The sequence below is a fragment of the Schistocerca americana genome, chromosome 9 (genome assembly GCF_021461395.2).
Source record: "Schistocerca americana isolate TAMUIC-IGC-003095 chromosome 9, iqSchAmer2.1, whole genome shotgun sequence".
In the NCBI taxonomy this organism is placed as follows: Eukaryota; Metazoa; Arthropoda; class Insecta; order Orthoptera; family Acrididae; genus Schistocerca; species Schistocerca americana.
In genome coordinates, this window is record NC_060127.1 from 163,592,762 (window position 1) to 163,608,162 (window position 15,401).

At 44.3% G+C, this 15,401-nt stretch overlaps 1 protein-coding gene across 1 annotated transcript; it reads left to right on the forward strand.

Annotated features, from left to right (window-relative positions):
- The first annotated feature begins 9,233 nt into the window (after positions 1-9,233).
- LOC124550775 (speckle-type POZ protein-like) lies at positions 9,234-14,533 on the forward strand. The gene is made up of 2 exons (XM_047125498.1): positions 9,234-9,258; positions 13,497-14,533. The coding sequence occupies exons 1-2, from the start codon at positions 9,234-9,236 to the stop codon at positions 14,531-14,533; spliced, it is 1,062 nt and encodes a 353-aa protein (XP_046981454.1).
- Positions 14,534-15,401: the final 868 nt, after the last annotated feature.

Below are 15,401 nucleotides of genomic sequence, written 5' to 3' on the forward strand. Positions count from 1 at the left end.
TTTTTAAAAAACAAATTGTAGAATTATCGGCATTGAACTTCCATGCTGCATTTGTTTAGGCACTGCCAGCATTTATCTAGGCATTGCCACTGTCTGATGTGGATAATTCACCAGTTGCAAAGTGTTAAGTAATTTAGAGCTTCTATTTTGCATTGAAAACTGGGCTACCTCTCACACTGATAACGATTTGTAAATGTATGGGAAGATGTACAAGAAGCCTGCTTATGTAATAGAAATACCTCTCTGAAGTCCGCCTGCTTGGCTGGGGGTAATGTGCTCGCCTCCCACGCAAGTTCAATTCACAGCCGGATTGGAGATTTTTTTTCCACTCACGGACTGGGTGTTGTGTTGTCCTCATCATTAGTTCACCCTCATTACCGGTGCGCATGTCGCCCAATGTGGCATCGAATGAAATAAGACTTGAACTTGGAAGCTGAACTTTCCCGAATAGGGCCCTCCCGGCCAACGATGCCATATGTTCATTTCATTTTTTACCTCTGAATTGCTGAAAAGAGAGTATGAATTTTGTTTGCAGGAGAGAGGATCACTTTCTACAAATAAGTACTGCCTTCCTAGCAGACATCATGAGCTACTGTCCAAACCGCGGTCAATGTAAGTAATTACGGTTCTCATATGCCAAACATACATTCTTCATGTGTGATTTATAGTTGCTAAAAACTTTAACAACAGTTATTAATCTTTTTATTGATACCATGTCCATGTAAAAATTGTTCACAAAAAGAAGTTTATGTGTTGCAGTGTGCTTTTCTGTGTGTACTGTGGTAAGGTGCTAACTCGGTTTCCATTTTGTTGAGTACATAGGCCTGCCCCCTGCATATTTTAGCCACCACTTTTATGTGTAGGGTTCACAGTTATGGCCCCTCTCGAGGTTATTTGTAAACAGGGGAGTGTCATAGGACCGTTGCTATTCACAATATACATAAATGACCTTGTGGATGACATCGGAAGTTCACTGAGGCTTTTTGCAGATGATGCTGTGGTGTATCGAGAGGTTGTAACAATGGAAAATTGTACTGAAATGCAGGAGGATCTGCAGCGAATTGACGCATGGTGCAGGGAATGGCAATTGAATCTCAATGTAGACAAGTGTAATGTGCTGCGAATACACAGAAAGATAGATCCTTTATCATTTAGCTACAAAATAGCAGGTCAGCAACTGGAAGCAGTTAATACCATAAATTATCTGGGAGTACGCATTAGGAGTGATTTAAAATGGAATGATCATATAATGTTGATCGTCGGTAAAGCAGATGCCAGACTGAGATTCATTGGAAGAATCCTAAGGAAATGCAATCCGAAAACAAAGGAAGTAGGTTACAGTACACTTGTTCGCCCACTGCTTGAATACTGCTCAGCAGTGTGGGATCCGTACCAGATAGGGTTGATAGAAGATATAGAGAAGGTCCAACGGAGAGCAGCGCGCTTCGTTACAGGATCATTTAGTAATCGCGAAAGCGTCACGGAGATGATAGATAAACTCCAGTGGAAGACTCTGCAGGAGGGACGCTCAGTAGCTCGGTACGGGCTTTTGTCAAAGTTTCGAGAACATACCTTCTCCGAAGAGTCAAGCAGTATATTGCTCCCTCCTACGTATATCTCGCGAAGAGACCATGAGGATAAAATCAGAGAGATTAGAGCCCACACAGAGGCATACGGACAATCCTTCTTTCCACGAACAATACGAGACTGGAATAGAAGGGAGAACCGATAGAGGTATTCAAGGTACCCTCCGCCACACACCGTCAGGTGGATTGCGGAGTATAGATGTAGATGTAGAAGAGATAAGGTGCTTGGTACGGGCAAGCTGCCAGGAGTTGCCACAGCATCCGGGGGCCACCAGTCTCGCCACTATGTGGCCCGCAAATCACAGCACGCAGTGCTGCATCACAGGCACTAATTTACATCTATATAGTCACATGCTGATGTGATACTGTGCACATATTCGTCCGCAGGCACGTACTTACGTCAGCACTTTGCCCACCGATAGCCAGTTATGTCCCGAACTCCGAGCAACTGGTAGCCACCTTGACTCTCCATTATGGATACCACCAATTGCTGCTACTTCATTACCCACCAAGGTGCCGTGCTGCTTTTGCCCTGAGCAACACTTGATGCTGTGCTTCCAGCAATTGCTCCGAGGGCACCATTTCACAGTATTTGTTATGAGTGCCAACATGCTCATTGCCTCTTGGGACCGTGTTATTACCTTTAAGCAGTCTTAAGAGCTCTCACCCTCAAAGGATCATGCTGTCACAGCACCTGCTGCTGTTTGGGAGACTGCCTACAGCCTTGGAGGACTGTGTCATTGTTAATCTTTTCTTCTACTCAATACATTGCTGTTCTCAAGTTTCATAGGCATAATTAGTGAGGCTCTAATAAAGAGATGTTATTGTAAAGTGTGTCACTTCAGTGCATCTCGCTACTCTAGAGGAGAATAGGACACCTTCCATTGACTGTTATGTTTTAAATATACAGTGACAAGCATTAAAACTGCAACATTGTGGAGATGGCAGGCAGCAAATACCACAATTAATCAAGCATACATGCTTGGGTATAAAAAGCATTAGCATTACAGCATAACTTCACAAAGTAAGTGGAAGTACCATTTTTATTATATATGTGGGATGTGCAATAAGTAATACAACACTTTTTTATGGGCCAGTTCAGTTTAAAAAAATGGAGATTTTGTTATGAGACATCATGGAATATTCCCACTTGAGCCCCTATAGTTTCAAGAAGCTTCATTAGGTGGTGGCACTATACATAGCCTTCAAAATGGTGTCTATAATGGAGATGTGTTCCAAATAGAGAGCTGTCATTGTGTTTCTTTTGGTGGAAAATCAGAGCATTGCAGATATTCATAGGCATGTGCAGAAAGTCTGTGGAGACCTTGCAGTGAACAAAAGCAAGATGTGTCTGCCATCATCGCAATGAGGTCACACAAACCTGTTCTATTTCCCAAGTGCTGGTCGGCCGCACACAGCTGCGGGCCCTTCAGTGTTGGAATGTGCGGACACTTTCATTCGAGGTGATCGAAGGGATCACAATCAAACACTTTGCTGCTCAGCCGGTAGTCCGTTTTAAGTGCTGAAACATTCATCTAACAGTGGGGTACCCGTTGGATTCCTCGCTGCCTAACAGTAGACCATAAAGAGCAATGAAGAATCACCTGTATGGAACTGGTAGCTACTTATGAGACTGATTGTGCCAATTTTTTTTAATGCCATCACAGATGAGGAAACATGGCTCCATCACTTCAAACAAGAAAAAAAAATATGGAGTGGTACCACACCAACTCTCCTCCGAAATAAAAGTTCACAGCCGCACACTCAGCCAGTAAAGTCATGGCGATGGTCTCGTGGGGTTTGGAGGGGTTATTCTGATGTGTTGGTAAATGTGTCAACACCTTGTAGATAGAGGAGGCCTAAATGCACGCTATTTACTGCAGACGGGCGTGAATTCTGGAACAGGATAAGTAGTGAATGGTAATAAGAAAAGTATGCAGCTCCTCGAATACTTAACTTTTATATAGTCCTTTGGTACATCGCTCTTGATAATACAAATAAGACTATCTTCAGATACGGTTAATGGCGCCTTGCTAGGTCATAGCCATGGACTTAGCTGAAGGCTATTCTAACTGTCTCTCGGCAAATGAGAGAAAGGCTTCGTAAGTGTAGTCGCTAACAAAGTCGTCGTACAACTGGGGCGAGTGCTATTCCGTATCTCGAGACCTGCCTTGTGGTGGCGCTCGGTCTGCGATCACACAGTGGCGACACGCGGGTCCGACATGTACTAAATCGACCGCGGCCGATTTAAGCTACCACCTAGCAAGTGTGGTGTCTGGCGGTGACACCACATTCCTCCCCCGCAAATCGGCGAACGGTCGTGTGATAAGGCTTCCGCCCGCCGTGGGGAGGACCCCATGTGGACGTATGCGATGGGGTGGGGAGCCTAACAACAGGCGAGGCTGTGCCACCCGCACCCAGCCATTCGGTCCGAGGGGAGCTAGGAAACGCCTGAAAACCTAGTCCAGGGTGCACGTCAACATGCGGTGTATGCGCCCGTAAAGAGACAGGAGGGGCCGAAGGGTCGACCTCCATTGCGTCGGGGTAGCCGACGCGCGATGACGTCATGTGGTCCGGAGCGGGCAAGAGTTCCATGGCGGAGGACAGCTGGTCACGGGAAGCGATCGGCGGCGCGCGACCCAGGGAGGCGCTTGGCGGCTGCAGCGAAGCGTCGAATGCGGGCAGCGCCGGCGGGAGAACAGGCGGCGGCGGCGGCGTGTCGCCATGGGGCAAAATGGAAGGCATCGTCGGTAACACCTGGGGATGAGGCGAGCCAGTAGATGGGTCCCCAGGGCCCTGACCGGACGGCACCGTCGCTGAAAGCAGACGGGGAACGGCAGAACCCGTGCGATGACAGAGGCGCAGCTGATTGAGATGCCGACGCACCTCAGCAGAGGCCCCCAAAACCAAATACATCGCGTGGCCGAGGCAGCGAAGAATGCGCCCTGCGAGCCAACGCCGTGAACCTCGATAGTTGCGATAGAATACAACGTCGCCTGGAGCAAAAGCAGAAGCCTGCCGCTGCACAGGAACCTGATGCGGCGGGTGAAGCAAAGACATCAAGGTTCGATGAGGACGACCGTGAAGCAACTCAGCCGGCGAGCGACCATCTCGGGGCTGAGAGCAATACGAAGACAAAAAGAGCAACAAGGCGTCCTCCCGAGAATGTGACGCTTTCAACTTCAACATCTGTGACTTGAAAGTCCGGACCAATCGTTCAGTGGCACCGTTTGACTGAGGCAAAAACGGCGCGGATGTCAGATGTTGAATACCATTGGCCTGGCAGAATGACTGAAATTCTGCGGACATGAATTGTGGGCCATTGTCGGAAACAATAGTCTGCGGAAGACCTTCAATGCAAAAGATAGCAGACAACGCTTGGATGGTGGCAGAGGACGTCGTGGAAGACATCCGGACAACAAAAGGAAAATTACTGAAGGCATCTACCAGAACCAACCATCTAGCATTCCAGAATGGACCAGCAAAATTGATGTGCAAGCGTTGCCAAGGGGGAGTGGCTTTCGGCAATGCAAAGACTTTCCGCGGCGGTGCGGATTGTTGTTCGGCACACGCCATGCAAGAAGATCACATATTCGTAATCGCAGCATTGATTCCGAACCAAGTACAGTGCTGACGAGCAAGTTGTTTCGTGCGCACTATACCCCAATGTCCTTGGCGAAGAAGCCGTAAGACAGAGGACTGTAACGAACGTGGGACCACGACTCTGGACTGATCATTATCAGAACGCAACAACAAAACACCACGTCGAACAAAAAGTCTCTGCTTGTGAGCAAAAAATCGGCGAACCAACGGATCATCGATCCGAGACTTTGACAAAGGCCATTGCGTAGCAACAAAACGCAAAACGGTAGCAAGGACAGGGTCAGCAGCTGTGGCTGTAGCTACACGACGAAAATCAATCGGAAACGATTCGACCACGTCATCGGTTTCCGAATCAATAAACATGCAAGCAAGTTCGGAAGAATCGAATGCTTTATCCTCAGCAACAGGCAAACGGGACAACGCATCGGCGTTTCCGTGCTTAGCAGTGGACTGATACAAGATATCGATGCAGTACTGCGAGAGGAAAATAGACCAACGAATGAATTTCTGTGCTGTACGCGGAAGTACAGGCTTGTTCGGATGAAAAAGCGACGTCAAAGGTTTGTGGTCTGTGATGATGGTAAAGTGACGACCATACAAGAAATCATGGAACTTAGTAACACCAAAGACGAGAGCCAAAGCTTCTTTCTCTATCTGCGAGTAATTTCTTTGCGCAGACGAGAGCAATTTTGACGCAAAGGCAATAGGGCGATCATGCGATCCATCTTTGTGCGCAAGCACAGCACCGATCCCGAAATCCGATGCATCTACCATCAACAAAAGGGGTTTCTGGGGATCGAATGGCGTAAGGCAAGTATTAGAAAGCAACGCCGATTTCAACTGGCGAAAGGCGCGTTCGCATTCCGTCGTCCAGAGAAACGGAACACTCGTACGGCGTAAGCGATGAAGCGGAGCTGAAAGGGAAGAGGCATTGCGCACATTCACACACACCTTGTGATGCTAAATTGTGTAATGTTCTTGCGACCTCATCACGCAATGCGTGGGGAACATTGCGCGCTCGGAAAAATTTCGGTTGCGTGTTTACTTTCAGTTCCAAATGTGCTACATAGTTCTTAGTGCAACCTAGGCCCGGTGCAAAAATGTCTGCAAATTCTTGACACAGACGAGAAACACTGTCTGAAGGCACAGTCTGATTCACTGATAGGACCTGATTTACTATAGACATGTTAAACAACTGAAATAAATCTATACCAAACAAGTTCACTGCAGTATAAGAACGAAGAACGTAAAATGACACAAGTTTTGTTTGTCCCTTGTATGTTGCAAGAACGCTGCACTGTCCTAACACAGGAATTTTCTGTCCTGAATATGTAGTGAGCTTAACAGTTGCGGCACGCAACGGAGGTTTGCCCAGTTGTTTGTACGTGTCGTGATTGAGCAATGAAACTGCAGCTCCGGTATCGAGCTGGAATGGTATGACCGTGCCATTGAAGTCCAAATCTACAAAAAGTTTATTGTCCTGCTGACGACAAGAGCGACTGTCTCGTGCAATTTGAACTGATACAGGTACAGCATCACTTGCTAATTGACGTGACTTCCGGCGACGTCGACGCACAGTTTTTGTGGGACGAACACAGTCACTGTTAGATAGAGTGGCACTGGGCGAAGTGGAATTAACTACATGAATGTCCATGGGTGAAGGTCCACGAGCCTGAGTGTCCTTGGTTCGATTCCGGCGCGAAGCAAAGGGCCTGGAATGGTTAAGAGTGTCTGATCTGAGCTTTTTCTGGCAAACACTTTGAACATGTCCTTTCTTATTACAGAAAAAGCAAATAGCTTGGCGTGACGGGCAATTCTCACGCGAATGTCTAGTTTCACACCGCGGGCATGATCTCAGCACTGCATTTGCTCGCTTTCGCGGGACACGTGGTTGTGCGGACGTGCGCGAAGGCTGTTTACAGTTCCTCGCAGCGCGCCCGGCGGGCCGGTTAATGCGACACACAGCTGGCGAAGTTTCAAATGATTCCTGAGCAAAGTCAAGTGTGTCTTGTCTATCCAATATGTCTATCACTTGTGGAAGGGAGGGATTAACTAGTTTCAAAATCTGTTCCCGTATGCGAACATCAGAAACGTTCTGTGCAATTGCATCACGCACCATAGTATCAGAATAAGGAAGGCCACAGTCACATTCAAACGCACAATCCCTAGTAAGGCCTTGCAAAGTTGCAACCCACTCCCGATTGGTTTGACCGGCCGTACGTTTTGTACGAAAGAAAGTATACCTTTTTGCAACTACATTAACTGTTTCTTTGAAATAGGCGTCCAATGCCGACAAAATTTCTTCGTAGGACAGAGTTGCTACGTCACGCCGGGGAAACAATTTCTCTATCACACGGTACGTTTGCACCCCTACACACGCCAATAAATGAGGCTGCCGCTCGTTACCTTGAATTCTGTAGGCGGCGAGATGAAATCCAAACTGGCGTGACCACTCAGTCCAGGTCTCTTGCTGTGCATCAAAATTGCGAAACGGCGGTGCAACTGCATGTTGTGGCTACGGTAGTGATGAAGCGGCGGCGGCCGCATCGTGTGGCAGTGCACGTTGACCCTGGACGAGCTGTCCAAGGGCATCCAATAACGCCTGCATCTGCTGATTCTGCAAGCGATAAAATTCAGACAGTACATCTGGAGATTGTGGCGAAGCCATGACACAAGTAAATGTAAGCAATGAGAAAGAACAAGACCCTTTCCGTTGTCTCGTCGCCAATGATGTGTTGGTAAATGTGCCAACACCTTGTAGATAGAGGAGGCCTAAATGCACGCTGGTTACTGCAGACGGGCGTGAATTCTGGAACAGGATAAGTAGTGAATGGTAATAAGAAAAGTATGCAGCTCCTCGAATACTTAACTTTTATATAGTCCTTTGGTACATCGCTCTTGATAATACAAATAAGACTATCTTCAGATACGGTTAATGGCGCCTTGCTAGGTCATAGCCATGGACTTAGCTGAAGGCTATTCTAACTGTCTCTCGGCAAATGAGAGAAAGGCTTCGTAAGTGTAGTCGCTAGCAAAGTCGTCGTACAACTGGGGCGAGTGCTATTCCGTATCTCGAGGCCTGCCTTGTGGTGGTGCTCGGTCTGCGATCACTGACAGTGGCGACACGCGGGTCCGACATGTACTAAATGGACCGCGGCCGATTTAAGCTACCACCTAGCAAGTGTGGTGTCTGGCGGTGACACCACATATTCTGTGACACGTCCTCCCTCGAACAATTAACTCTGAAGTGAAACGTGCCAGGCTCAGTGAAATGGAGAAATTCACTACCACAAAAATGCAAATGAAATTCTTCTCCATGACAGTGCAAGGTGTCACAGAAGTCTGTGTACATGAGAGGAGCTTATATAACTTGATTGGACTGTTCTTCCTGATCCAGCCTATAGCCCGGATCTCACAAATTCCAATTTCCATCTGTTGGCCCAATGAAGGTTGCACTCCACGGGAAGCAGTACAAGGACGATGGGGAGGTTATTGATGCAGCAAGAAGTTGGCTTCAACATCAAGCAGTTGGTGTGATATGATGTAGCAGTAAGATGGCATATGGCCTTCGCATTGAACGGAGATTATGTTGAGAAACAAGGTTTAGTAACCAAAAGAATGGGGAGTAATAATGTGTATTGGAATCCTGAATAAAACCAGAAAAAATGTGTTTTGAATGCTCCTCATACTTAATTTAGAAACAGTCTTTGAACTTTTTTTGTAAGATCATGTTATGCCTCGTGTGAGAAACAGAATATCTGTCAGCACGTGTCAGAATTTGACAATTGTGGTGGAGGAGGAGGAAGAGGAGATCAGTGTTCAACATCCTGTCAACAGTGAGGTTATTAGAGAGGAAGCACAAGCTCTGATTAGGGAAGGATGGAGAAGGAAAGTAGCCGTGCCCTTTCAAAGGAACCATCTCGGCATTTGCCTCATGCAATTTAGGAAAATCTCAGGAAACCTAAATCAGGATGACTGAACACAGGTTTGAACCATCATCCTCCCAAATGCAAGTCCAGTGTGCTTAAAACTGAGCAAACCCACATGGTTGTGGACACTGTTGTGCCACGTAAGACTGTATTTATGTTTCTGAAATATTGCTGTTAGCGGTGGCTGGGATACCACAATTGTCTTGTGTATATGTAATTGATGGGTTCATAAGGATCACACAATAACCATACAGGATTTCACATGAATACTGCCCAAGAGGACAGACACACTGTTCACTTGGCCACGCAGGATCCTACAGCAATTTCATGTACCTTGTGTCAAGAATTGGGCTCGTTTGCATTAGGTATCCGGGCACACTGACATTGGGGTGCCCTGCAGCAACACCAAACAAGTAGCAGACAAGACATCTATTCCAACAAATTTCGGTTCTGCATACAGCATCATGATGGACAGATCTATCTGTAGAAGCACTGAGGAGAACAGACATTACCAAATGGCACTAGTCATCATAATATGGGCCCAGTAGCTTTGGTGATGGTGTGGAGTGCCATGTACACAGCACAATCACGTCTGGTTTGCACAGGACAGCAGCTGTCACATTTATTATGTGCTAATGCCGGTGGCTGTACCCCATCTCAGAGTTTCCATGATGATACCGTTCAACACAGTACAGAACGTAACATGAGACTGCATGCTCTGCTTGCTGTCTTGACTATTGCCCTGTCCAGCACATTCTCCAGGCTCTCAGCCATATCCAAGAGATTGGCAAGCCACCACTAACCAACTACTATGAGTGAAGAAGGAGCACGAAATGGTGTGCCTGTATCTGTCGCCCAAGCTCACCTGGGTTAGAGCTGTTGTTGCCCCCTGGTGTGGGATCTTTTATGTACTGAATTTTGCATCATGTGCACCCTTAAACAACCCATAAATATAATAAAATAACAAAACAATCATATATGACAAAACAACTCACCAGGTGCCAGCAGAATACACACACACAAAAGAAGGTTATAATTAGGCAAGCTTTCGGAGCCAGTGGCTCCCTCTTCAGGTTGAAGTGGTGAAGGGGAAGGAAGAGGGGTAAAGCAAAAGGACTGGAGAGGTCTAGGAGAAGGGGCAGACTTTGGTAAAGTCACCCAGAACTGCGGGACAGGGTAAAATTACCGCACGGGATGAGAAGGAAAGACTGGTTGTTAGAGACTGCATCCGACAAGATTTGAAAACCTGAGAGCTTAAAGGTGGAAGACAGGGTAATATGCAAGACAGAGACTACTGTTTGAACAACGTGCATTAGTTACTAAGAGTGAAAATCTAAGAGCATTGTATGTAACAGAGGTGGGCGGTGAAAAATAGATGGGTAAGACAATAAAAGGTGTAGAAAAAAAGAAAGAAGTAAAACAGAGTGAAGAAAAGAGTAGTTACTGTAAAGAAATTCTGAAGTGGAAGAAATTAAAGTAAATTAAGACCAGGTGGGTGGCGAGAAACAAGGACGTGTTTTAGCGCTAGTTCCCAGATGCGGAGTTCTGAGAAACTCGTGTCTGGGGAAGAATCCAAATGGTGCATATGACGAAACAGGCATTGTGGTCACAATTGCCATGCTGTAGAGCATGCTCTGCAACAGGATATTGTGTGTTGCCAGGTTTCACCCTCTGCCTAAGCTCATTCACTGTAATTGATAATTTTGTGATAGTCATGCCAATGTAAAAAGCTGAGCAGTGTTTACATAACAGCTGGTATATGCATTCTCCTACCACCACCTGTACCAGCCCTGTAACAGGCAAAACTTATATTATCAAAGGGAGAACCACCCGTGAAATGACACATTATATACCAACTGTTATGTAAGCACTGTTCGCTCTTTTACATCAACATGACTATCACCAAATTATCAATTAGGATGAATGGGCATAGGCATACAGGCAATATGCAGTATCCTGTTGCAGAGCATGCTTTACAAGATGACAATTGTGACCTCAGTGTCTTGTTTCACCACAAGTGCCATCTGGATTCTTCCCCGAACCACCAGTTTCTCAGAAGTCTGCAGGTGGGAACTACATCATGTCCTAGGCTCTTGCCACCCACCTTGCCTTAATTTACGTTAATTTCTTGTGTCTCGGCATTTATTTACACTAACTACTCTTTTCTTCACTCCATTTTAGTTTTCTATATTTTTCATTGTCTTATCTGTCAGTTTTTCACCATTCCCCTCGCACCTCTATTATATACAATGCATTTAACTTTTCACACTTATTAACTCGTGCACGATGTTTAAACAGTAATCTCTTTCTTGCATATTACCCTCTCTTCCCCATTTAAGCTCTCAGGTTTTCAAATCTCATCCATTGCGGTCCCCAACAATCAGTCTTTCCTTTTCATCCTATGCAGTAAGTCTCCCTTACCCATGGTTGTGAGTGACTTTCTCAAAATCTACCCCTTTTCCTTTTACCTCTCCAGTCCTTTTGCTTCACCTCTCTTCCTTCCCCTGCAACCCTTCTGCCTGAAGGAGGAGCCACTAGCTCCGAGAGCTTGCCTAATTGTAACCTTCTTTCACGTGTGTGTTCTGCGCCACTTGGTAGGTAGAGTTTTTATCTAATAAATACAATAATGTATTTTTCCTGCCACACTTTATGTATACAACAAGTAAAATTTGAGTGACCAATTATTAAAACCAGTCAAGGTCACTGAAGGCATTTTTTTCAATACGGGTATGATAAGACAAAGTAATGATCGACACAAACGTTTGTCTTTCTTTTCATAATTACATCCTTAATGGTTTAATAAATAAGTTCTATTGGTTTGTAAAATCTGATTCATAATTAACCTTTATTCAGGAAAAAAATAGTGATTTTTTTAATATCACTTTTTTATATAAAAGTGTACCCCTTTTACATTATTAGATATTCTGCAGGAAGCAGTTAAATGAAAATAAAATGCTGTATAATTACTTTTCTTTATTGCAATAAATTTATAATTTTACTTTTTTTTATATAAAATTGTACGTTTTTAAATTACCAGCAGGAAGCAGTTAAGATAAATTTATGTGTAATTAGTTTTCTTTATTGCAATAAAATAAATCATTTAAACATGAACTGGATGATAACGTATCAAGAAGAATATCAGATAACTGCTAGCTGTTTCACTAGCTCATATTATTGTTTTATAAAATTGTTTTTTCTGCATCACATTTTAGATGTCTTGTTTTAGAGACAGGTAGAGTAATTATATGAATGAATGGTGTCTGTTCTTGTGGACACATCTGAAATAACAGACACCATACATTGATATCATTGGTTCTAGATGGGCACGGATCCATTTCTGCAGTGTAGATTGTAGATGCAGAAATATGTCCGACCTCCTGCGGGAATCTCAGAGTAGTGAGCATGGAGGACACAGACACAGACTGCAGATAGGTGATGCTCGATGTGAATGGGGTTTGGCCATGAGGCGTGCCAAGATGTCTGCACAGATGCAATAATACTGCGTCCTGGATGGCACAGTGGTTAACGCACTTGCCCAGTTATCAGCAGAATCGGGGTTTAAATCGTGGTGCGGTACACATTTTCACTCACTGCCACTGTAATGTCTCGATGCAGCTGACATCAGTAATCCCTTCCATTTCCCTTTCTTTCTCCCCCCTCCACCTTCAGTTTACATATAAGAAAGAGTAATGTCTTCAATCAGTGCTTTATTTGAGCCAGCAATTTTCCTCGTTTACACACACTTTGGTGCTTCTGAACATCGTAATTGTTAAGATACCACACCTTTTATATGGACAGAACTTTTTGCCTTCTTTTTTATCCATAATAATTCTTTTGGTTTTAGCTAAGAGAAAATGCTATTGAAAAGGAGGCATCAATACATCAGCAGCCTGTGATTTTTCCTACTGATACAGTCACATTGTTGCATAATCTAACAACACAAGTTTCCAGACAAAAAGTGCTGTGACATGTTGCTTGTTCCTTAACGTGGTTGGTTACGAAATCAGTGCTCTGTAACAAGGACACATTGCCAGTTTTGAAGTCTTACAACTGATAATGATGTACTTCTACTTTAAATTGATAATTTGAACCCATATTTGTAATTTTGTGACTTGGCTGGTTTTGTTCTCTTTAATAAAAGTGAACATGCTGCAGTTAAACTACTTTTCATCATTTGATTTAACTGTGCGGATGAATTTCACGTGATTTTATGTTCTGGGTTAGTAATTCATCAGTTTTTCTTTCCAAAAATGTTTGTGGTAAAATAGCATCAACTGAATAATTCTGTACATATCAAATACAGGTATTGCACTAGATAGTGTGGTAGATAGTTGCAGTATCTTGTTTAGTGATATTTTACAATCTTTAATTGTTGCAGCAACTGCTTCATGTCATGGATACAAGACACCAAGTAGTATTGCAGAAGTAGCAGCAGGGACTCCAAAAATTTTGAAGCAGTCATTTAGTACAAGGTTTGAGAATTTCTCATCTTTGAGCACTTGGACTGTGAAGGGGCTGTCAATCTTGCCGTCTGATAGTACCGCCATCGAGTCAATCCCGTTCGCCCACCAGAATTCCAGTGAATGGTGCATGGTGCTTGCAAACCAGTCAGATGGACTTTACCTGAGCTTTTTGCTGAAAAAGTGCAAAAATGGAGAGTGTTTAAGAGCAATGCTGAAAGCTGATGAGATTATTCCTTGTGGTAAAAAACGAGAAGTCTTCCCAAGCAAATGGTACTCTTTGTCACAAGGAGGAAAAACACAACAGAATCTTGTGAGGAGTTTGGGTACATCAAAAAAAGAAGATGAAGTAATATTGCAGTGTGAAATCCGCATCCAGTGCATTACGCAGGACAAGTTGCCTGTGGCAGGGAAAGTTGAGCCATACATACATATAGTAAAAGGCTTGGAGAGGATGTTTGACAGAGAAGAACTCACAGACTTTGAACTGCATGCAAGAGGCACAGTTCTAAAGGCACACAGAGCTCTACTGTCTGTACAGAGCCCTTACTTTGCGGCCATGCTGCAACCACACACGAAGGAAGCAAAGGAGGGCCACGTGGAGGTCAAGGACGTGAGTCCGGGAGTGCTGAAGCAGGTTCTGCTATACATGTACAAGGGCGTGGCACCGGATCTTGAGGACATGCCGTGGGATCTTTTAATTGCTGCTGATAAGTACCAGCTCCACCAGCTCAAGGGACAGTGTGAAAATCACATAGCCAGCTGTTTGAATGTGGACAATGCTGCAGAAACTGCCGCTAATGCTCAAGTTTTATCTTGTGACATCCTGTGGGGCCGTGCAGTCCTTTACATTAAACAGAATCTTTGTAAAGTCATGTCCACTCAAGGTTGGCGTGACATAATAGCCTCACATCCGGAAGCTGTACAGTGTATCAGTGAGCTGATGGCACAATAAAATGAGAGGTAAGTGCTCCTATTGTACAAGCCTTTGTTCAACTCCTCTTATATCATTTAGCATGTTAGTATGAAAATTTTCTCTAAAACTTTCTGGCACATTAAAACTATGCCAGACTAGACTCAAACCTGGTGTCTTTGCCTTTTATGGATAAGTGCTCTGTCAATTGTGCTATTTAACATGACTCTTGATCTGCCCTCACAGTGTTACTTCTGTCAGTGTCTCGTCTCCTACCTTCCAAACTTGTTGTCGGAATACTGGTTTTAATCTGTCAGAAAGTTTCAGACCGCCACACACTCAACTGCAGTGTGAAAAGTCACCGTGGAAGAAGTTTCTCTATCATAAGCATTTCAGTAGAAAATGGAAAGTAACTTTTATATAGTGTGCTCTTACAGAGAACTCTGTGACTGTGAAATATAATTGTAAGCATTGTTATTGTTTAGCGTGAGTAATATATTTGTCCAAAGGCCATATTACAATGATACAGGTAAACTTGAGTTGTATATGAAGACATGTACTCATGTTAAATAATGAGAATTGTAACGTCTGCTGACGACACAAGCTTACAAACAAGGGTCCAAACTCAACCCTAGCAGACATGGCTCAGATGGTATCTGATCAAGTGTACAAATGGTTCACAGTTAACAGTTTAAGTCCTAATCTTACAAAGACTTGTGTTATGCAATTTCAGACCATCAATAATGACCTGTTCGTACCATATATAGATGTCAATGTTCACCACTAAGTGAAACATAGCGTATAAAAGTACCTGGAGTCCAGTTGAATAACAACTTCAGATGGGTCACCACAAAGATAAACTAAACACAAAACTCAGTTTTTTTCAGTGTGTTATACATTTAGGGCACAT

Coding starts and splice junctions, on each gene's coding strand:
- LOC124550775 (XM_047125498.1), top strand. CDS start 9,234: ATGGTTGTGGACACTGTTGTGCCAC. Junction 9,259..13,496: donor TGTGGACACTGTTGTGCCAC/GTAAGACTGTAT, acceptor TAATTGTTGCAG/CAACTGCTTCATGTCATGGA.